A 24,000-nucleotide genomic window follows, 5' to 3' on the forward strand; every position below is an offset into this window, starting at 1 on the left:
CCTCCCACAGTAGAAGAGTCTGATATCATTGACTTGGAGAAGCGCTATTGGCTGCTGAAAGCCCAGTCCAGGACCGGACGCTTTGACTTGGAAACTTTTGTCCCGCTGGTCTCTCCTCCTATTCACGCTTCGCTAGGTGAAGGTATGGCATATTTCTGATATATTATTTTGATTCCAGCCGGATGTTATAGGGACATGTTAAACCTGGTTCCCCCAGGTAGACAGTCCCCCATGGACATTCAAACACACTAATACACACACTAACACACACACACACTAACACACACTACACACTAACACACACACACTACACACACACTACACACTAACACACACACTAACACACACACTACACACTAACACACACTACACACTAACACACACTACACACTAACACACACTACACACTAACACACACTACACACTAACACACACTACACACTAACACACACTACACACTAACACACACTACACACACACTACACACTAACACACACACTAACACACACACACACACTACACACTAACACACACTACACACTAACACACACTACACACTAACACACACTACACACTACACACTAACACACACTACACACTAACACACACTACACACACACTACACACTAACACACACTACACACTAACACACACTACACACTAACACACACTACACACTAACACACACTACACACTAACACACACTACACACTAACACACACTACACACTAACACACACTAGCACACACTAACACACACTACACACATACACACTAACACACACGCACACACTAACACACACGCACACACTAACACACTAACACACTAACACACACACTAACACACACACACACTAACGCTCACACTAACACACACTAACATACACTCACACACACTAACTCACACACACACACACACACAATCATGTATACATGCCATAATTTGTATGCGTCTATATTGTGTGTGGATCATTTTAGATGAGAATCTCTTCTGATGGTCTCTCAATGTTAAAACCATGTTGTCGTTTGAACTATGACTCACTGCTTGTGTCGTAAGAGGAGTTTGTTGTTGTTGTTGTTGAACGAAAACACGGGGGTTTGTCCGAGCGATAGCTGCTGGGCTGGCCTTGGGAAAAGTTGCCTTTGCGCTAGCTAACGCAAACGTTTGCTTACATAGCTTACATTGTCAAACACGCAAGGTTAACAGCTAACGTTAGCTATAGCAAGCTAACTTGATTACAAAGGCAACGATGTCAACACTGACCCGAACAGGAGGGACGTCTGCTGCGTGCATGTTGTAGCCGCTAGAGATGCTCTGGGACCCGGTGTAGTGAGAGGAGGCGAGGCACGATGAAGGTTGTTCGAGTGGGCAGGGATTTATTGCAATGACACGACTTCCCTCAAGGCCAGGCCAGTGGTCATGTTTTCTTTTCAGTCCCCAATGTTTATGCATATTAATGTGATCCTTGTGATACGGTGTGAATGAGTTCCCAAAAAATCTGATACCAAACCTTCACACAAAAAAACAATTTCTCTTTTTTTTGCAAATGTCCATTTTGTAGTAGAACGTGGTTTAACTCGTCTTTTTGCTCTTGTTTTCCAGGTTTGTTTCACGCCTTTGACGAGAACCGGGACAATCACATCGACTTTAAGGAGATCTCCTGTGGCCTGTCTGCCTGTTGCCGGGGGCCCGTCGCCGAGAGGCAGAAATGTAAGAGCTGCTGTGTGATCTGTTGTCGTCGGTAGAGAGTAGTGATTTCCTAACCTAAGGCTTCCTTTCACACATTATGGTGTGTGCATGTACGCTTGGTTACCAATCTCCTTATGTTGTAAAAACACAGATGTGGTTGATTTTTCATTTTTTTACGATCGTCAACTGCCTCTGAATAGTCATTAGTATGTCATCTACCCTGTCGTCTAGATTCTCATCAGGCCTTGAAATGACATTTTTCACGCTTGGAAATGTCAGCACATATTGGGACTCAAGACTCCAGTTAATTATCGAAGTAGCTCGCTGCAGATCACGCGGAGGAATACGGATGACTAGCACGACGTATTTGGTATAACTGCGGCTTGAGGAGTCTGTAGCTGGAAAGTACAATGTTATGTTAAAAGAGTATTTTTTGTGTACCCTCTCTTTCTCTTCTCGCGTTTCCCCAGTTTGTTTCAAAGTGTTTGACGTGGACCGGGACGGGGTTCTGTCCCGAGACGAAATCCACGAGATGGTAGCCGCACTCCTGGAAGTTTGGAAGGACAATCGCACAGACACACTCCCTGTAAGTACTGTTGGACACCACTTCCTGTAAGTTCTGCTGGACACCACTTCCTGTAAGTTCTGCTGGACACCACTTCCTGTAAGTTCTGCTGGACACCACTTCCTGTAAGTACTGTTGGACACCACTTCCTGTAAGTTCTGCTGGACACCACTTCCTGTAAGTTCTGCTGGACACCACTTCCTGTAAGTTCTGTTGGACACCATTTCCTGTAAGTTCTGCTGGACACCACTTCCTGTAAGTTCTGCTGGACACCACTTCCTGTAAGTTCTGTTGGACACCACTTCCTGTAAGTACTGCTGGACACCACTTCCTGTAAGTTCTGCTGGACACCACTTCCTGTAAGTACTGCTGGACACCACTTCCTGTAAGTTCTGCTGGACACCACTTCCTGTAAGTACTGCTGGACACGGACACCACTCCCTGTAAGTACTGCTGGACACGGACACCACTCCCTGTAAGTACTGCTGGACACCACTCCCTGTAAGTTCTGCTGGACACCACTTCCTGTAAGTTCTGCTGGACACGGACACCACTCCCTGTAAGTACTGCTGGACACGGACACCACTTCCTATAAGTTCTGCTGGACACCACTTCCTGTAAGTACTGCTGGACACGGACACCACTCCCTGTAAGTTCTGCTGGACACCACTCCCTGTAAGTACTGCTGGACACGGACACCACTCCCTGTAAGTACTGCTGGACACGGACACCACTCCCTGTAAGTACTGCTGGACACGGACACCACTCCCTGTAAGTACTGCTGGACACGGACACCACTCCCTGTAAGTACTGCTGGACACGGACACCACTCCCTGTAAGTTCTGCTGGACACCACTCCCTGTAAGTTCTGCTGGACACCACTCCCTGTAAGTTCTGCTGGACACCACTCCCTGTAAGTACTGCTGGACACCATTTCCTGTAAGTTCTGCTGGACACCACTCCCTGTAAGTTCTGCTGGACACCACTCCCTGTAAGTACTGCTGGACACCATTTCCTGTAAGTTCTGCTGGACACCACTCCCTGTAAGTTCTGCTGGGATACAGACCAAATTGATAATGTAATGGAGGTGGTTGGGTTTGAATAAGTACCTTACCTAAATTCTGACTCTCATTATCCTGTTTTCAGGAGCTGCTCACCAACGTGTCGGACATAGTGGAGGGTATCCTGAACATGCACGACACGACCAAGGTGAGACTCTTCTAGGAGACATAATGGCTGTTTTTGTCTGTAACGTGATTGGATAATTATCTCATAATGCTACTGCTGTCCACTGACATTTTAGCCCTTGTCTTTGACCCTAACCTTTTGACCTCACACACAGCTGGGTCACCTGACCCTGGAGGACTACCAGATCTGGAGTGTGAACAGCGCTCTGGCCAACGAGTTCCTCAACCTGCTCTTCCAGGTCAGAACGAACACACACACACACACACTCTCATTTGATGGTTTGTTCCAGGTCTGTTTCCATGTTTCCCCTCAGTTTATAGTTTGCTTTCTCTTCATGCCTCTCTGTCTGTGTTTCTACAGGCCTGGGGCTTTCTCTTCATGCCTCTCTGTCTGTGTTTCTGCAGGCCTGGGGCTTTCTCTTCATGCCTCTGTCTGTGTTTCTACAGGCCTGGGGCTTTCTCTTCATGCCTCTCTGTCTGTCTGTGTTTCTACAAGCCTGGGGGCTTTCTCTTCATGCCTCTCTGTCTGTCTGTGTTTCTACAGGCCTGGGGCTTTCTCTTCATGCCTCTCTGTCTGTCTGTGTTTCTGCAGGCCTGGGGCTTTCTCTTCATGCCTCTCTGTCTGTCTGTGTTTCTACAGGCTTGGGGCTTTCTCTTCATGCCTCTCTGTCTGTGTTTCTGCAGGTCTGTCACATTGTCCTTGGGCTTCGACCTGCCACTGCTGAAGAGGAGGGACAAATCATCAGGTATACACATCAACAATCTGTCCTTCTGCCCCTGAGCAAGGCCGTTAACCCACTGTTTGGGTTAACGGGCGCCGATGACGTGGATGACGATTAAGGCAGCCCCCCGCACCTCCCTGATTCAGAGGGGTTAAATGTGTTGTACAACTGTCAAGGTATCCACCTTTACCTTTCACATCCCCCTTCTCCTGAAGAACTACACCTCTACAGTTTAAAGCTTTGAACTCTAGTGTGTGTGTGTGTGTGTGTGTGTTCAGGGGGTGGCTGGACAGAGAGGGCAGACATGGGCTTCACCCTGGGGAGAACTGGTTCCTCATCTCCAGCCAGTGGTGGACGCTCTGGAAGGACTACGTCAGATATGTGAGTGGAAGTCCAAGGCTGCGTCCCAAATAGCACCAGGGCCCCATGGGTCAAATGTAGTGCACTACATAGGGGATAGGGTGCCATGTGAAGCACCCTAAATGTAAGCCTAACTGTTAAGTTAAAGAGCAGAATAGGATAATCACTGACTCTCTATCTCTCTCTATCTCTATCTCTCTCTCTCCATCTCTCTCTCTATCTCTCTCTATCTCTATCTCTCTCTCTCCATCTCTCTCTATCTCTCTCTATCTCTCTGTCTCTCTCTCTCTCCATATCTCTCCATATCTCTCCATATCTCTCCATATCTCTCCATATCTCTCCATATCTCTCCATATCTCTCTCTATCTCTCTCTATCTCTCTCTCTCTCTCTCTCTGTCTCTCTCTCTGTCTCTCTCGCTGTGTCTCTCTCTGTCTCTCTCTCTCTCTCTGTCTGTCTATCTATCTCTCTAGGACCGCAAGTCCATCGTGGTGGATCAGCCCTCTATCCTCTCCTCTCTGAGGAATCCTCAGGCCTCTGCGACCGTCGAGCCTGCCCCCCTGGAGCCAGGGGTAGGTGAAGGTCTGGGGGTCCCCAGCCCAGCCAGCACCTCAGAGGAGAGGTCCCCTGATGCTGTGTCCAGCGCCTCTGAAGCCACAGAGACCCAAAGCACAGGTCAGTGACCAGACCACTAGGCAGCGCTGTGTGTGCTGTTACAACCTCAAACTATGGGTTATAACTGTTTATTCATTATTTATAAACTACTTATTAATTCATGATTTACTCTTTCTAAACTACTTTTAACCATTTACAACCCCTCTAAGGGTACCTTAACCTGAATGAAAAGTGTTCCTCTGATGCCGTCACCCCCCCCCCCCCCCCCCCTTCCTCCTCCTCCTCCTCAGTGGTGACCCCCCAGGCCGGCCCCTCAGCCACAGAGATCTGTTTTGCCCGGCAACACAACATGTCAGACAACAACCAGTGTTTCTCCGGGGCCAACGGCCACATCCCCTCCCTCTCTCAGTCCCAGCTGGCAGCTCAGAGGCCTGGAGCCATCGACAACCAGCCCCTGGTCAACACAGACCCCATGAAGGTGTGTGTTTGCCCCCTATATTACATCAGCTATTTCTAGTATGTTGTCTAGTCCATTTTCAAACACCAAGTTGTTGATTAAGTTCACAGAGAAAAGTGTTATTCCATCCAAACTCTCCCACTGAGCCTGTCTAGGCAGCCTCTCTCTCTTTTTCCTCCTAGCCATGTGGTCTTATTCCTCAGCCCTGTGACGATACGGCCAGGTGTTAGGCATGGCTTGTGTATCTCCCTCAGTAATGGAAGAGTAGAGAGGGCAATGTGTGTGTCCTGTTTCCCCCAGTCTCTCTCCTGTTTCCCCCAGTCTCTCTCCTGTTTCCCCCAGTCTCTCTCCTTCGTCCCCCAGTCTCTCTCCTTCGTCCCCCAGTCTCTCTCCTTCGTCCCCCAGTCTCTCACCTGTTTCCCCCAGTCTCTCTCCTGTTTCCCCCAGTCTCTCTCCTGTTTCCCCCAGTCTCTCTCCTGTTTCCCCCCAGTCTCTCTCCTGTTTCCTTCCAGTCTCTCTCCTGTTTCCTTCCAGTCTCTCTCCTGTTTCCCCCAGTCTCTCTCCTGTTTCCCCCAGTCTCTCTCCTGTTTCCCCCAGTCTCTCTCCTGTTTCCCCCAGTCTCCTTCCTGTTTCCCCCAGTCTCTCTCCTGTTTCCCCCCAGTCTCTCTCCTGTTTCCCCCCAGTCTCTCTCCTTCGTCCCCCAGTCTCTCTCCTTCGTCCCCCAGTCTCTCTCCTTCGTCCCCCAGTCTCTCTCCTTCGTCCCCCAGTCTCTCTCCTTCGTCCCCCAGTCTCTCTCCTGTTTCCCCCAGTCTCTCTCCTGTTTCCTTCCAGTCTCTCTCCTGTTTCTTTCCAGTCTCTCTCCTGTTTCCCCCAGTCTCTCTCCTGTTTCCCCCCAGTCTCTCTCCTGTTTCCCCCCAGTCTCTCTCCTGTTTCCCCCCAGTCTCTCTCCTGTTTCCCCCCAGTCTCTCTCCTGTTTCCCCCCAGTCTCTCACCTGTTTCCCCCAAATCTCTCTCCTGTTTCCCCCCAATCTCTCTCCTGTTTCCCCCCAATCTCTCTCCTGTTTCCCCCCAATCTCTCTCCTGTTTCCCCCCAATCTCTCTCCTGTTTCCCCCAGTCTCTCTCCTGTTTCTTTCCAGTCTCTCTCCTGTTTCCCCCCAGTCTCTCTCCTGTTTCCCCCCAGTCTCTCTCCTGTTTCCCCCCAGTCTCTCTCCTGTTTCCCCCCAGTCTCTCTCCTGTTTCCCCCCAGTCTCTCTCCTGTTTCCCCCCAGTCTCTCTCCTGTTTCCCCCCAGTCTCTCTCCTGTTTCCCCCCAGTCTCTCTCCTGTTTCCCCCCAGTCTCTCTCCTGTTTCCCCCCAGTCTCTCTCCTGTTTCCCCCCAGTCTCTCTCCTGTTTCCCCCCAGTCTCTCTCCTGTTTCCCCCCAGTCTCTCTCCTGTTTCCCCCCAATCTCTCACCTGTTTCCCCCCAGTCTCTCTCCTGTTTCCCCCCAGTCTCTCTCCTGTTTCCCCCCAGTCTCTCTCCTGTTTCCCCCCAGTCTCTCTCCTGTTTCCCCCCAGTCTCTCTCCTGTTTCCCCCCAGTCTCTCTCCTGTTTCCCCCCAGTCTCTCTCTTGTTTCCCCCAGGCCCCCACATTGACCATGGAGGGAGGCCGGCTGAAACAGTCCCTACAGCTGGTGGCGGGCAGGGACTTTGAGACGGTGCCAGAGCCGGTGTGGAGGGCGCTGTTCCACTGGTATGGCGCCAACCTCAGCCTGCCACGACCGGTATGTATGGACCATAACCTCCCCTCACACAACCACTGAACCATAGATGGACCACAACACAACCACTGAACCATAGATGGACCACAACCACTGAACCATAGATGGACCAAAACACAACCACTGAACCATAGATGGACCACAACACAACCTCCCCTCACACTATCACTGAACCACAGATGGTCACCTCTAGGACTGGGTCTAGCTTGAGAGATTTTCACACCATTGTGGATGATTTTGGGAACGTTTCAGTTGTGTGTGCATACCTGAAATTAGGGCTCAGCCCTCAGAGTGGTATGTGCATACCTGAAATTAGGGCTCAGCCCTCAGAGTTGATTTATTCTTGCTCACAGATAAAACTGAAGAAATACATAATTAATAATAATTACTAAAAAATTGCAAAACAATCATTTAAAATCAATAGCATGTAATACATGACATGAATACAGAACAGTTGAAACATTAGAATGTTTTTCCATGTAGAAAATTTAAATATTAAAATGAGATTTTTTTTTACAATCTCATTTTAATATTTAAATATTTAAATTATATATATAATTTTTGGAGAAACCATTTTAAGAGCTAGAGTTAATATACAGTCTGACAACAGTGGGTGGAGGTACTGGGTTGGGTGGAGGTACTGGGTTGGGTGGAGGTACTGGGTTGGGTGGAGGTACTGGGTTGGGTGGAGGTACTGGGTTGGGTGGAGGTACTGGGTTGGGTGGAGGTACTGGGTTGGGTGGAGGTACTGGGTTGGGTGGAGGTACTGGGTTGGGTGGAGGTATTGGGTTGGGTGGAGGTACCGGGTTGGGTGGAGGTACCGGGTTGGGTGGAGGTACCGGGTTGGATGGAGGTACCGGGTTGGGTGGAGGTACTCATCCTCCTCTCCCTTTTTCCAGGTGATCCAGCAGACGAAAACAGGCCGTGCTGAGCTGGAGCTCTTCCCACGCTACCTCCTCTTCCTGCGGCAGCAGCCCGCCACACGCACCCCCCAGTCCAACATCTGGGTTAACATGGGTATGACCAGCCTGAGAATGTTCCCCCAGCATCTCCCCAGAGGTAACGTAAGCCTGCAGCAAGAAAGAGAGACGGCCTGCTAGGAGCCAACAAACGCTGCTTCTACTACTGTAGTCCACCCCTAATCATGCTGTTATAATGGTCTGGTCCGGCCCCTAATCATGCAGTTATAATGGACTGGTCCGGCCTCTAATCATGCTGTTATAATGGACTGATCCTTCTCCTAATCATGCCCCTAAAATGGACTGATCCTTCCCCTAATCATGCCCCTAAAATGGACTGGTCCGGCCCCTAATCATGCCCCTAAAAGGAACTGATCCTTCCCCTAATCATGCCCCTAAAATGGACTGGTCCGGCCCCTAATCAAGTTCTTAGAATGGACTGCAGGATGAGTCATGGTCCGTAGGGGGGTGGATACGGTGCCCACTGACTGTACTAAAATACCCCGAGAGCCTAACTCTTACTCTTCTGTACGCATAGCCTTGTTGTCACAACAGTGGTGCTATAAAGCTTGACACGCCCTCTCTAAAGCCTACATAGAAAAATAATGATGACATAACAGAAACTGTAAACAACAGCTGATGACAGTGCTAGCCAATTAACCTACTTTAACAGATTGGTGACAGTGCTAGCCAATTAGCCTACTTTAACAGCTGATGACAGTGCTAGCCAATTAGCCTACTTTAACAGCTGATGACAGTGCTAGCCAATTAGCCTACTTTAACAGCTGATGACAGTGCTAGCCAATTAGCCTACTTTAACAGCTGATGACAGTGTTTAATTCAGATGTTAGAGTGGTGCACAGAGACACTATGAGGCGTTAGTGGTGCACAGAGACACTATGAGGCGTTAGAGTGGTGCACAGAGACACTATGAGGCGTTAGTGGTGCACAGAGACACTATGAGGTGTTAGAGTGGTGCACAGAGACACTATGAGGTGTTAGTGGTGCACAGAGACACTATGAGGCGTTAGTGGTGCACAGAGACACTATGAGGCGTTAGTGGTGCACAGAGACACTATGAGGCGTTAGTGGTGCACAGAGACACTATGAGGCGTTAGAGTGGTGCACAGAGACACTATGAGGCGTTAGTGGTGCACAGAGACACTATGAGGCGTTAGTGGTGCACAGAGACACTATGAGGTGTTAGAGTGGTGCACAGAGACACTATGAGGTGTTAGTGGTGCACAGAGACACTATGAGGTGTTAGAGTGGTGCACAGAGACACTATGAGGCGTTAGTGGTGCACAGAGACACTGAGGCGTTAGAGTGGTGCACAGAGACACTATGAGGCGTTAGAGTGGTGCACAGAGACACTATGAGGTGTTAGTGGTGCACAGAGACACTATGAGGCGTTAGTGGTGCACAGAGACACTATGAGGCGTTAGAGTGGTGCACAGAGACACTATGAGGCGTTAGTGGTGCTGCAGAGACACTATGAGGCGTTAGTGGTGCACAGAGACACTATGAGGCGTTAGTGGTGCACAGAGACACTATGAGGCGTTAGTGGTGCACAGAGACACTATGAGGTGTTAGTGGTGCACAGAGACACTATGAGGTGTTAGTGGTGCACAGAGACACTATGAGGCGTTAGTGGTGCACAGAGACACTATGAGGTGTTAGTGGTGCACAGAGACACTATGAGGCGTTAGTGGTGCACAGAGACACTATGAGGTGTTAGTGGTGCACAGAGACACTATGAGGTGTTAGTGGTGCACAGAGACACTATGAGGTGTTAGTGGTGCACAGAGACACTATGAGGCGTTAGTGGTGCTGCAGAGACACTATGAGGTGTTAGTGGTGCACAGAGACACTATGAGGCGTTAGTGGTGCTGCAGAGACACTATGAGGCGTTAGTGGTGCTGCAGAGACACTATGAGGCGTTAGAGTGGTGCTGCAGAGACACTATGAGGTGTTAGTGGTGCACAGAGACACTATGAGGCGTTAGTGGTGCTGCAGAGACACTATGAGGCGTTAGAGTGGTGCTGCAGAGACACTATGAGGTGTTAGTGGTGCACAGAGACACTATGAGGCGTTAGTGGTGCACAGAGACACTATGAGGCGTTAGTGGTGCTGCAGAGACACTATGAGGCGTTAGTGGTGCTGCAGAGACACTATGAGGTGTTAGTGGTGCACAGAGACACTATGAGGCGTTAGTGGTGCTGCAGAGACACTATGAGGCGTTAGAGTGGTGCTGCAGAGACACTATGAGGTGTTAGTGGTGCACAGAGACACTATGAGGTGTTAGTGGTGCACAGAGACACTATGAGGTGTTAGTGGTGCACAGAGACACTATGAGGTGTTAGTGGTGCACAGAGACACTATGAGGTGTTAGTGGTGCACAGAGACACTATGAGGTGTTAGTGGTGCACAGAGACACTATGAGGCGTTAGAGTGGTGCTGCAGAGACACTATGAGGCGTTAGTGGTGCACAGAGACACTATGAGGTGTTAGTGGTGCACAGAGACACTATGAGGTGTTAGTGGTGCACAGAGACACTATGAGGTGTTAGTGGTGCACAGAGACACTATGAGGTGTTAGTGGTGCACAGAGACACTATGAGGTGTTAGTGGTGCACAGAGACACTATGAGGTGTTAGTGGTGCACAGAGACACTATGAGGCGTTAGTGGTGCACAGAGACACTATGAGGTGTTAGTGGTGCACAGAGACACTATGAGGCGTTAGTGGTGCACAGAGACACTATGAGGCGTTAGTGGTGCACAGAGACACTATGAGGTGTTAGTGGTGCACAGAGACACTATGAGGCGTTAGTGGTACACAGAGACACTATGAGGCGTTAGTGGTGCACAGAGACACTATGAGGTGTTAGTGGTGCACAGAGACACTATGAGGCGTTAGTGGTGCACAGAGACACTATGAGGTGTTAGTGGTGCACAGAGACACTATGAGGTGTTAGTGGTGCACAGAGACACTATGAGGTGTTAGTGGTGCACAGAGACACTATGAGGCGTTAGTGGTGCACAGAGACACTATGAGGCATTAGTGGTGCTGCAGAGACACTATGAGGCGTTAGTGGTGCTGCAGAGACACTATGAGGTGTTAGTGGTGCACAGAGACACTATGAGGTGTTAGTGGTGCACAGAGACCCTATGAGGCGTTAATGGTGCACAGAGACACTATGAGGTGTTAGTGGTGCACAGAGACACTATGAGGTGTTAGTGGTGCACAGAGACACTATGAGGTGTTAGTGGTGCTGCAGAGACACTATGAGGCGTTAGTGGTGCACAGAGACACTATGAGGCGTTAGTGGTGCACAGAGACACTATGAGGCGTTAGTGGTGCACAGAGACACTATGAGGCGTTAGTGGTGCACAGAGACACTATGAGGTGTTAGTGGTGCACAGAGACACTATGAGGCGTTAGTGGTGCACAGAGACACTATGAGGCGTTAGTGGTGCTGCAGAGACACTATGAGGTGTTAGTGGTGCACAGAGACACTATGAGGCGTTAGTGGTGCTGCAGAGACACTATGAGGCGTTAGTGGTGCACAGAGACACTATGAGGTGTTAGAGTGGTGCACAGAGACACTATGAGGTGTTAGTGGTGCACAGAGACACTATGAGGTGTTAGTGGTGCACAGAGACACTATGAGGTGTTAGTGGTGCACAGAGACACTATGAGGTGTTAGTGGTGCTGCAGAGACACTATGAGGCGTTAGTGGTGCTGCAGAGACACTATGAGGCGTTAGTGGTGCACAGAGACACTATGAGGTGTTAGTGGTGCACAGAGACACTATGAGGCATTAGTGGTGCACAGAGACACTATGAGGCGTTAGAGTGGTGCACAGAGACACTATGAGGCGTTAGTGGTGCACAGAGACACTATGAGGCGTTAGTGGTGCACAGAGACACTATGAGGTGTTAGTGGTGCACAGAGACACTATGAGGCGTTAGTGGTGCTGCAGAGACACTATGAGGCGTTAGAGTGGTGCACAGAGACACTATGAGGCGTTAGTGGTGCTGCAGAGACACTATGAGGCGTTAGTGGTGCTGCAGAGACACTATGAGGCGTTAGTGGTGCACAGAGACACTATGAGGCGTTAGTGGTGCACAGAGACACTATGAGGCGTTAGTGTGGTGCACAGAGACACTATGAGGTGTTAGTGGTGCTGCAGAGACACTATGAGGTGTTAGTGGTGCTGCAGAGACACTATGAGGTGTTAGTGGTGCACAGAGACACTGAGGCGTTAGTGGTGCTGCAGAGACACTATGAGGCGTTAGTGGTGCTGCAGAGACACTATGAGGCGTTAGTGGTGCACAGAGACACTATGAGGTGTTAGTGGTGCACAGAGACACTATGAGGTGTTAGTGGTGCACAGAGACACTATGAGGTGTTAGTGGTGCACAGAGACACTATGAGGTGTTAGTGGTGCACAGAGACACTATGAGGTGTTAGTGGTGCACAGAGACACTATGAGGCGTTAGAGTGGTGCACAGAGGCACTATGAGGCGTTAGTGGTGCTGCAGAGACACTATGAGGTGTTAGTGGTGCACAGAGACACTATGAGGTGTTAGTGGTGCACAGAGACACTATGAGGTGTTAGTGGTGCACAGAGACACTATGAGGCGTTAGAGTGGTGCACAGAGACACTATGAGGCGTTAGAGTGGTGCTGCAGAGACACTATGAGGCGTTAGTGGTGCACAGAGACACTATGAGGCGTTAGTGGTGCACAGAGACACTATGAGGCGTTAGTGGTGCACAGAGACACTATGAGGCGTTAGTGGTGCTGCAGAGACACTATGAGGTGTTAGTGGTGCACAGAGACACTATGAGGTGTTAGTGGTGCACAGAGACACTATGAGGTGTTAGTGGTGCTGCAGAGACACTATGAGGCGTTAGTGGTGCACAGAGACACTATGAGGCGTTAGTGGTGCACAGAGACACTATGAGGCGTTAGTGGTGCACAGACACTATGAGGTGTTAGTGGTGCACAGAGACACTATGAGGTGTTAGTGGTGCTGCAGAGACACTATGAGGCGTTAGTGGTGCACAGAGACACTATGAGGTGTTAGTGGTGCACAGAGACACTATGAGGTGTTAGTGGTGCACAGAGACACTATGAGGTGTTAGTGGTGCACAGAGACACTATGAGGTGTTAGTGGTGCACAGAGACACTATGAGGTGTTAGTGGTGCACAGAGACACTATGAGGCGTTAGTGGTGCACAGAGACACTATGAGGTGTTAGTGGTGCACAGAGACACTATGAGGTGTTAGTGGTGCACAGAGACACTATGAGGTGTTAGTGGTGCACAGAGACACTATGAGGTGTTAGTGGTGCTGCAGAGACACTATGAGGCGTTAGAGTGGTGCACAGAGACACTATGAGGCGTTAGTGGTGCACAGATACACTATGAGGTGTTAGTGGTGCTGCAGAGACACTATGAGGTGTTAGTGTGGTGCACAGAGACACTATGAGGCGTTAGTGGTGCTGCAGAGACACTATGAGGCGTTAGTGGTGCACAGAGACACTATGAGGCGTTAGAGTGGTGCACAGAGACACTATGAGGCGTTAGTGGTGCACAGAGACACTATGAGGCGTTATAGTGGTGCACAGAGACACTATGAGGCGTTAGTGGTGCACAGAGACACTATGAGGCGTTAGTGGTGCACAGAGACACTATGAGGTGTTAGTGGTGCTGCAGAGACACTATGAGGTGTTAGTGGTGCACAGAGACACTATGAGGTGTTAGTGGTGCTGCAGAGACACTATGAGGCGTTAGAGTGGTGCTGCAGAGACACTATGAGGCGTTAGTGGTGCTGCAGAGACACTGAGGCGTTAGAGTGGTGCTGCAGAGACACTATGAGGTGTTAGTGGTGCACAGAGACACTATGAGGCGTTAGAGTGGTGCTGCAGAGACACTATGAGGTGTTAGTGGTGCTGCAGAGACACTATGAGGTGTTAGTGGTGCACAGAGACACTATGAGGTGTTAGTGGTGCACAGAGACACTATGAGGCGTTAGTGGTGCACAGAGACACTATGAGGCGTTAGTGGTGCACAGAGACACTATGAGGTGTTAGTGGTGCTGCAGAGACACTATGAGGTGTTAGTGGTGCTGCAGAGACACTATGAGGCGTTAGAGTGGTGCACAGAGACACTATGAGGTGTTAGTGGTGCACAGAGACACTATGAGGCGTTAGAGTGGTGCTGCAGAGACACTATGAGGCGTTAGTGGTGCTGCAGAGACACTATGAGGCGTTAGAGTGGTGCACAGAGACACTATGAGGCGTTAGTGGTGCTGCAGAGACACTATGAGGCGTTAGTGGTGCTGCAGAGACACTATGAGGTGTTAGTGGTGCACAGAGACACTATGAGGTGTTAGTGGTGCACAGAGACACTATGAGGCGTTAGTGGTGCACAGAGACACTATGAGGCGTTAGTGGTGCACAGAGACACTATGAGGTGTTAGTGGTGCACAGAGACACTATGAGGCGTTAGTGGTGCACAGAGACACTATGAGGCGTTAGTGGTGCTGCAGAGACACTATGAGGCGTTAGTGGTGCACAGAGACACTATGAGGCGTTAGTGGTGCACAGAGACACTATGAGGTGTTAGTGGTGCACAGAGACACTATGAGGTGTTAGTGGTGCTGCAGAGACACTATGAGGCGTTAGTGGTGCTGCAGAGACACTATGAGGTGTTAGTGGTGCTGCAGAGACACTATGAGGTGTTAGTGGTGCTGCAGAGACACTATGAGGCGTTAGTGGTGCACAGAGACACTATGAGGTGTTAGTGGTGCACAGAGACACTATGAGGTGTTAGTGGTGCTGCAGAGACACTATGAGGTGTTAGTGGTGCTGCAGAGACACTATGAGGCGTTAGTGGTGCACAGAGACACTATGAGGTGTTAGTGGTGCACAGAGACACTATGAGGTGTTAGTGGTGCTGCAGAGACACTATGAGGCGTTAGTGGTGCACAGAGACACTATGAGGTGTTAGAGTGGTGCACAGAGACACTATGAGGTGTTAGTGGTGCACAGAGACACTATGAGGTGTTAGTGGTGCACAGAGACACTATGAGGCGTTAGTGGTGCACAGAGACACTATGAGGTGTTAGAGTGGTGCACAGAGACACTATGAGGTGTTAGTGGTGCACAGAGACACTATGAGGTGTTAGTGGTGCACAGAGACACTATGAGGCGTTAGTGGTGCTGCAGAGACACTATGAGGTGTTAGTGGTGCTGCAGAGACACTATGAGGCGTTAGAGTGGTGCACAGAGACACTATGAGGTGTTAGTGGTGCTGCAGAGACACTATGAGGTGTTAGTGGTGCACAGAGACACTATGAGGTGTTAGTGGTGCACAGAGACACTATGAGGCGTTAGAGTGGTGCACAGAGACACTATGAGGTGTTAGTGGTGCACAGAGACACTATGAGGCGTTAGAGTGGTGCACAGAGACACTATGAGGCGTTAGTGTGGTGCACAGAGACACTATGAGGCGTTAGTGGTGCACAGAGACACTATGAGGTGTTAGTGGTGCACAGAGACACTATGAGGCGTTAGAGTGGTGCACAGAGACACTATGAGGTGTTAGTGGTGCACAGAGACACTATGAGGCGTTAGAGTGGTGCACAGAGACACTATGAGGCGTTAGAGTGGTGCACAGAGACACTATGAGGCGTTAGAGTGGTGCACAGAGACACTATGAGGCGTTAGTGGTGCACAGAGACACTATGAGGCGTTAGTGGTGCACAGAGACACTATGAGGCGTTAGTGGTGCACAGAGACACTATGAGGTGTTAGAGTGGTGCACAGAGACACTATGAGGTGTTAGTGGTGCACAGAGACACTATGAGGCGTTAGTGGTGCACAGAGACACTATGAGGCGTTAGTGGTGCACAGAGACACTATGAGGCGTTAGTGGTGCACAGAGACACTATGAGGCGTTAGTGGTGCACAGAGACACTATGAGGTGTTAGTGGTGCACAGAGACACTATGAGGCGTTAGTGGTGCACAGAGACACTATGAGGCGTTAGTGGTGCACAGAGACACTATGAGGTGTTAGTGGTGCACAGAGACACTATGAGGTGTTAGTGGTGCACAGAGACACTATGAGGCGTTAGTGGTGCACAGAGACACTATGAGGTGTTAGTGGTGCACAGAGACACTATGAGGCGTTAGTGGTGCACAGAGACACTATGAGGCGTTAGTGGTGCACAGAGACACTATGAGGTGTTAGTGGTGCACAGAGACACTATGAGGTGTTAGTGGTGCACAGAGACACTATGAGGCGTTAGTGGTGCTGCAGAGACACTATGAGGTGTTAGTGGTGCTGCAGAGACACTATGAGGCGTTAGAGTGGTGCACAGAGACACTATGAGGTGTTAGTGGTGCTGCAGAGACACTATGAGGTGTTAGTGGTGCACAGAGACACTATGAGGTGTTAGTGGTGCACAGAGACACTATGAGGCGTTAGAGTGGTGCACAGAGACACTATGAGGTGTTAGTGGTGCACAGAGACACTATGAGGTGTTAGTGGTGCACAGAGACACTATGAGGTGTTAGTGGTGCACAGAGACACTATGAGGCGTTAGTGGTGCACAGAGACACTATGAGGCGTTAGTGGTGCACAGAGACACTATGAGGCGTTAGTGGTGCACAGAGACACTATGAGGCGTTAGTGGTGCACAGAGACACTATGAGGTGTTAGTGGTGCACAGAGACACTATGAGGTGTTAGTGGTGCACAGAGACACTATGAGGCGTTAGAGTGGTGCACAGAGACACTATGAGGCGTTAGTGTGGTGCACAGAGACACTATGAGGCGTTAGTGGTGCACAGAGACACTATGAGGTGTTAGTGGTGCACAGAGACACTATGAGGCGTTAGAGTGGTGCACAGAGACACTATGAGGTGTTAGTGGTGCACAGAGACACTATGAGGCGTTAGAGTGGTGCACAGAGACACTATGAGGCGTTAGAGTGGTGCACAGAGACACTATGAGGCGTTAGTGGTGCACAGAGACACTATGAGGCGTTAGTGGTGCACAGAGACACTATGAGGCGTTAGTGGTGCACAGAGACACTATGAGGTGTTAGAGTGGTGCACAGAGACACTATGAGGTGTTAGTGGTGCACAGAGACACTATGAGGCGTTAGTGGTGCACAGAGACACTATGAGGCGTTAGTGGTGCACAGAGACACTATGAGGCGTTAGTGGTGCACAGAGACACTATGAGGTGTTAGTGGTGCACAGAGACACTATGAGGCGTTAGTGGTGCACAGAGACACTATGAGGTGTTAGTGGTGCACAGAGACACTATGAGGCGTTAGTGGTGCACAGAGACACTATGAGGCGTTAGTGGTGCACAGAGACACTATGAGGTGTTAGTGGTGCACAGAGACACTATGAGGTGTTAGTGGTGCACAGAGACACTATGAGGCGTTAGTGGTGCACAGAGACACTATGAGGTGTTAGTGGTGCACAGAGACACTATGAGGCGTTAGTGGTGCACAGAGACACTATGAGGCGTTAGTGGTGCACAGAGACACTATGAGGTGTTAGTGGTGCACAGAGACACTATGAGGTGTTAGTGGTGCACAGAGACACTATGAGGCGTTAGTGGTGCACAGACACTATGAGGTGTTAGTGGTGCACAGAGACACTATGAGGCGTTAGTGGTGCTGCAGAGACACTATGAGGCGTTAGTGGTGCACAGAGACACTATGAGGTGTTAGTGGTGCACAGAGACACTATGAGGTGTTAGTGGTGCTGCAGAGACACTATGAGGCGTTAGTGGTGCTGCAGAGACACTATGAGGTGTTAGTGGTGCTGCAGAGACACTATGAGGCGTTAGTGGTGCACAGAGACACTATGAGGCGTTAGTGGTGCTGCAGAGACACTATGAGGTGTTAGTGGTGCACAGAGACACTATGAGGCGTTAGTGGTGCTGCAGAGACACTATGAGGTGTTAGTGGTGCTGCAGAGACACTATGAGGCGTTAGTGGTGCACAGAGACACTATGAGGTGTTAGTGGTGCACAGAGACACTATGAGGTGTTAGTGGTGCTGCAGAGACACTATGAGGCGTTAGTGGTGCACAGAGACACTATGAGGTGTTAGAGGTGCTGCAGAGACACTATGAGGCGTTAGTGGTGCACAGAGACACTATGAGGTGTTAGAGTGGTGCACAGAGACACTATGAGGTGTTAGTGGTGCACAGAGACACTATGAGGTGTTAGTGGTGCTGCAGAGACACTATGAGGCGTTAGTGGTGCACAGAGACACTATGAGGTGTTAGAGGTGCTGCAGAGACACTATGAGGCGTTAGTGGTGCACAGAGACACTATGAGGTGTTAGAGTGGTGCACAGAGACACTATGAGGTGTTAGTGGTGCACAGAGACACTATGAGGTGTTAGTGGTGCACAGAGACACTATGAGGCGTTAGTGGTGCTGCAGAGACACTATGAGGTGTTAGTGGTGCTGCAGAGACACTATGAGGCGTTAGAGTGGTGCACAGAGACACTATGAGGTGTTAGTGGTGCTGCAGAGACACTATGAGGTGTTAGTGGTGCACAGAGACACTATGAGGTGTTAGTGGTGCACAGAGACACTATGAGGCGTTAGAGTGGTGCACAGAGACACTATGAGGTGTTAGTGGTGCACAGAGACACTATGAGGCGTTAGAGTGGTGCACAGAGACACTATGAGGCGTTAGTGTGGTGCACAGAGACACTATGAGGCGTTAGTGGTGCACAGAGACACTATGAGGTGTTAGTGGTGCACAGAGACACTATGAGGCGTTAGAGTGGTGCACAGAGACACTATGAGGTGTTAGTGGTGCACAGAGACACTATGAGGCGTTAGAGTGGTGCACAGAGACACTATGAGGCGTTAGAGTGGTGCACAGAGACACTATGAGGCGTTAGTGGTGCACAGAGACACTATGAGGCGTTAGTGGTGCACAGAGACACTATGAGGCGTTAGTGGTGCACAGAGACACTATGAGGCGTTAGTGGTGCACAGAGACACTATGAGGTGTTAGAGTGGTGCACAGAGACACTATGAGGTGTTAGTGGTGCACAGAGACACTATGAGGCGTTAGTGGTGCACAGAGACACTATGAGGCGTTAGTGGTGCACAGAGACACTATGAGGCGTTAGTGGTGCACAGAGACACTATGAGGCGTTAGTGGTGCACAGAGACACTATGAGGTGTTAGTGGTGCACAGAGACACTATGAGGCGTTAGTGGTGCACAGAGACACTATGAGGCGTTAGTGGTGCACAGAGACACTATGAGGTGTTAGTGGTGCACAGAGACACTATGAGGTGTTAGTGGTGCACAGAGACACTATGAGGCGTTAGTGGTGCACAGAGACACTATGAGGTGTTAGTGGTGCACAGAGACACTATGAGGCGTTAGTGGTGCACAGAGACACTATGAGGCGTTAGTGGTGCACAGAGACACTATGAGGTGTTAGTGGTGCACAGAGACACTATGAGGTGTTAGTGGTGCACAGAGACACTATGAGGCGTTAGTGGTGCACAGAGACACTATGAGGCGTTAGTGGTGCACAGAGACACTATGAGGCGTTAGTGGTGCACAGAGACACTATGAGGCGTTAGTGGTGCACAGAGACACTATGAGGCGTTAGTGGTGCACAGAGACACTATGAGGTGTTAGTGGTGCACAGAGACACTATGAGGTGTTAGTGGTGCACAGAGACACTATGAGGTGTTAGTGGTGCACAGAGACACTATGAGGCGTTAGTGGTGCACAGAGACACTATGAGGTGTTAGTGGTGCACAGAGACACTATGAGGTGTTAGAGTGGTGCACAGAGACACTATGAGGTGTTAGAGTGGTGCACAGAGACACTATGAGGTGTTAGTGGTGCACAGAGACACTATGAGGCGTTAGTGGTGCACAGAGACACTATGAGGCGTTAGTGGTGCACAGAGACACTATGAGGTGTTAGAGTGGTGCACAGAGACACTATGAGGTGTTAGTGGTGCACAGAGACACTATGAGGTGTTAGTGGTGCACAGAGACACTATGAGGCGTTAGTGGTGCACAGAGACACTATGAGGCGTTAGTGGTGCACAGAGACACTATGAGGCGTTAGTGGTGCACAGAGACACTATGAGGTGTTAGTGGTGCACAGAGACACTATGAGGCGTTAGTGGTGCACAGAGACACTATGAGGCGTTAGAGTGGTGCACAGAGACACTATGAGGTGTTAGTGGTGCACAGAGACACTATGAGGTGTTAGTGGTGCACAGAGACACTATGAGGTGTTAGTGGTGCTGCAGAGACACTATGAGGTGTTAGTGGTGCACAGAGACACTATGAGGCGTTAGTGGTGCACAGAGACACTATGAGGTGTTAGTGGTGCACAGAGACACTATGAGGCGTTAGTGGTGCACAGAGACACTATGAGGTGTTAGAGTGGTGCACAGAGACACTATGAGGCGTTAGTGGTGCACAGAGACACTATGAGGTGTTAGTGGTGCACAGAGACACTATGAGGCGTTAGTGGTGCACAGAGACACTATGAGGCGTTAGTGGTGCACAGAGACACTATGAGGCGTTAGTGGTGCACAGAGACACTATGAGGCGTTAGTGGTGCACAGAGACACTATGAGGCGTTAGTGGTGCACAGAGACACTATGAGGCGTTAGTGGTGCACAGAGACACTATGAGGCGTTAGAGTGGTGCACAGAGACACTATGAGGCGTTAGTGGTGCACAGAGACACTATGAGGTGTTAGTGGTGCACAGAGACACTATGAGGTGTTAGTGGTGCACAGAGACACTATGAGGCGTTAGTGGTGCACAGAGACACTATGAGGCGTTAGAGTGGTGCACAGAGACACTATGAGGCGTTAGTGGTGCACAGAGACACTATGAGGTGTTAGTGGTGCACAGAGACACTATGAGGTGTTAGTGGTGCACAGAGACACTATGAGGCGTTAGTGGTGCTGCAGAGACACTATGAGGCGTTAGTGGTGCACAGAGACACTATGAGGCGTTAGTGGTGCACAGAGACACTATGAGGTGTTAGTGGTGCACAGAGACACTGAGGCGTTAGTGGTGCACAGAGACACTATGAGGTGTTAGTGGTGCACAGAGACACTATGAGGCGTTAGTGGTGCACAGAGACACTATGAGGCGTTAGTGGTGCACAGAGACACTATGAGGTGTTAGTGGTGCACAGAGACACTATGAGGTGTTAGTGGTGCACAGAGACACTATGAGGTGTTAGTGGTGCACAGAGACACTATGAGGTGTTAGTGGTGCACAGAGACACTATGAGGCGTTAGTGGTGCACAGAGACACTATGAGGTGTTAGTGGTGCACAGAGACACTATGAGGTGTTAGAGTGGTGCACAGAGACACTATGAGGTGTTAGAGTGGTGCACAGAGACACTATGAGGTGTTAGTGGTGCACAGAGACACTATGAGGCGTTAGTGGTGCACAGAGACACTATGAGGCGTTAGTGGTGCACAGAGACACTATGAGGTGTTAGAGTGGTGCACAGAGACACTATGAGGTGTTAGTGGTGCACAGAGACACTATGAGGTGTTAGTGGTGCACAGAGACACTATGAGGCGTTAGTGGTGCACAGAGACACTATGAGGCGTTAGTGGTGCACAGAGACACTATGAGGCGTTAGTGGTGCACAGAGACACTATGAGGTGTTAGTGGTGCACAGAGACACTATGAGGCGTTAGTGGTGCACAGAGACACTATGAGGCGTTAGAGTGGTGCACAGAGACACTATGAGGTGTTAGTGGTGCACAGAGACACTATGAGGTGTTAGTGGTGCACAGAGACACTATGAGGTGTTAGTGGTGCTGCAGAGACACTATGAGGTGTTAGTGGTGCACAGAGACACTATGAGGCGTTAGTGGTGCACAGAGACACTATGAGGCGTTAGTGGTGCACAGAGACACTATGAGGCGTTAGTGGTGCACAGAGACACTATGAGGCGTTAGTGGTGCACAGAGACACTATGAGGCGTTAGTGGTGCACAGAGACACTATGAGGCGTTAGAGTGGTGCACAGAGACACTATGAGGCGTTAGTGGTGCACAGAGACACTATGAGGTGTTAGTGGTGCACAGAGACACTATGAGGTGTTAGTGGTGCACAGAGACACTATGAGGCGTTAGTGGTGCACAGAGACACTATGAGGCGTTAGAGTGGTGCACAGAGACACTATGAGGCGTTAGTGGTGCACAGAGACACTATGAGGTGTTAGTGGTGCACAGAGACACTATGAGGTGTTAGTGGTGCACAGAGACACTATGAGGTGTTAGTGGTGCACAGAGACACTGAGGCGTTAGTGGTGCTGCAGAGACACTATGAGGCGTTAGTGGTGCACAGAGACACTATGAGGTGTTAGTGGTGCTGCAGAGACACTGAGGCGTTAGTGGTGCACAGAGACACTATGAGGTGTTAGTGGTGCACAGAGACACTATGAGGTGTTAGTGGTGCACAGAGACACTGAGGCGTTAGTGGTGCTGCAGAGACACTGAGGCGTTAGAGTGGTGATCTAATCGGACTGGTGCTATCAGATATCTGGCCCAGAGGAGTTAGTTTGGCTCCAGGCATGGAAATAATATTATACTGTATTCCATTTATAAATAATCATATATAATATTATACTGTATTCCATTTATAAATAATCATATATAATATACTGCGTGCATACATTTTATGTACAGGGGGGCCTCAGCGGGAATCGAACCCACGATCACATTTGTTGCAAGTGCCATAGAATGACTAGACCCAGACATACTGACCGAAGAGCAAGGCTGTGCTGCTGGGAGTATATGCAGTTTACAGCTTTTGATTCATTCTGTTTGCTTTCAAAGTATTGGCAAAGTATTACCAATCAATCACATATATTAGGGTTTGCTTTTTGTTTTTTGGCTATACTTTTAAAATCGGTAATAATCAGTTCCATTTGTTGTTTTTAATTGTTTATTAACTGAACTAATATTGATTTTTGTTGACTTATGATTGAATCAGATTTGTATCTTGTGAGTCACTAATGAGTTGATTTGAATGAATCAGTCTTAATTAAATCAGATTTGAAACTTGTGAGTCACTAATGAGTTGATTTGAATGAATCAGTCTTAATTAAATCAGATTTGAATCTTGTGAGTCGCTAATGAGTTGATTTTAGTGAATCAGTCTTAATTAAATGACCGAATCTAAAACACACTTTCTTGCTGCTTCCTTACAACTAATCCTACATGAGCTGAACTGTTCTTTCTCTCTTGTAATAATGTCTTGATTTAACACTGTCTGTGTGCGTCTGTGTGCGTCTGTGTGCGTCTGTGTGCGTCTGTGTGCGTCTGTGTGCGTCTGTGTGAGTGTGTGCGTCTGTGTGAGTGTGTGCGTCTGAGTGTGTGCGTCTGAGTGTGTGCGTCTGAGTGTGTGCGTCTGAGTGTGTGCGTCTGAGTGTGTGCGTCTGAGTGTGTGCGTCTGAGTGTGTGAGTGTGTGTGAGTGTGTGCGTGCGTCTGTGTGCGTCTGTGTGAGTGTGCGTCTGTGTGAGTGTGTGCGTCTGTGAGTGTGTGCGTCTGTGTGAGTGTGTGCGTCTGTGTGAGTGTGTGCGTCTGTGTGCGTCTGTGTGCGTCTGTGTGAGTGTGTGTGAGT

At 49.6% G+C, this 24,000-nt stretch overlaps 1 protein-coding gene across 2 annotated transcripts in view; it reads left to right on the top strand.

The window, feature by feature from the left end:
- The window catches only part of usp32 (ubiquitin specific peptidase 32), a 127,368-nt gene that overhangs the window by 62,259 nt on the left and 41,109 nt on the right, over positions 1-24,000 (top strand). The window contains exons 6-16 of one of the 2 annotated variants that reach the window (XM_036965634.1): positions 11-142; positions 1,603-1,710; positions 2,160-2,275; positions 3,401-3,463; positions 3,597-3,680; positions 4,126-4,187; positions 4,442-4,544; positions 4,996-5,197; positions 5,428-5,615; positions 7,215-7,355; positions 8,252-8,411. In XM_036965634.1, the coding sequence (XP_036821529.1) occupies positions 11-142; positions 1,603-1,710; positions 2,160-2,275; positions 3,401-3,463; positions 3,597-3,680; positions 4,126-4,187; positions 4,442-4,544; positions 4,996-5,197; positions 5,428-5,615; positions 7,215-7,355; positions 8,252-8,411 (1,359 nt within the window). The remainder of the gene's footprint in view (positions 1-10; positions 143-1,602; positions 1,711-2,159; positions 2,276-3,400; positions 3,464-3,596; positions 3,681-4,125; positions 4,188-4,441; positions 4,545-4,995; positions 5,198-5,427; positions 5,616-7,214; positions 7,356-8,251; positions 8,412-24,000) is intronic. The other variant, XM_036965635.1, reaches the window with a different exon arrangement.

The sequence above is a fragment of the Oncorhynchus mykiss genome, chromosome 27 (genome assembly GCF_013265735.2).
Source record: "Oncorhynchus mykiss isolate Arlee chromosome 27, USDA_OmykA_1.1, whole genome shotgun sequence".
Classification (NCBI taxonomy): domain Eukaryota; kingdom Metazoa; phylum Chordata; class Actinopteri; order Salmoniformes; family Salmonidae; genus Oncorhynchus; species Oncorhynchus mykiss.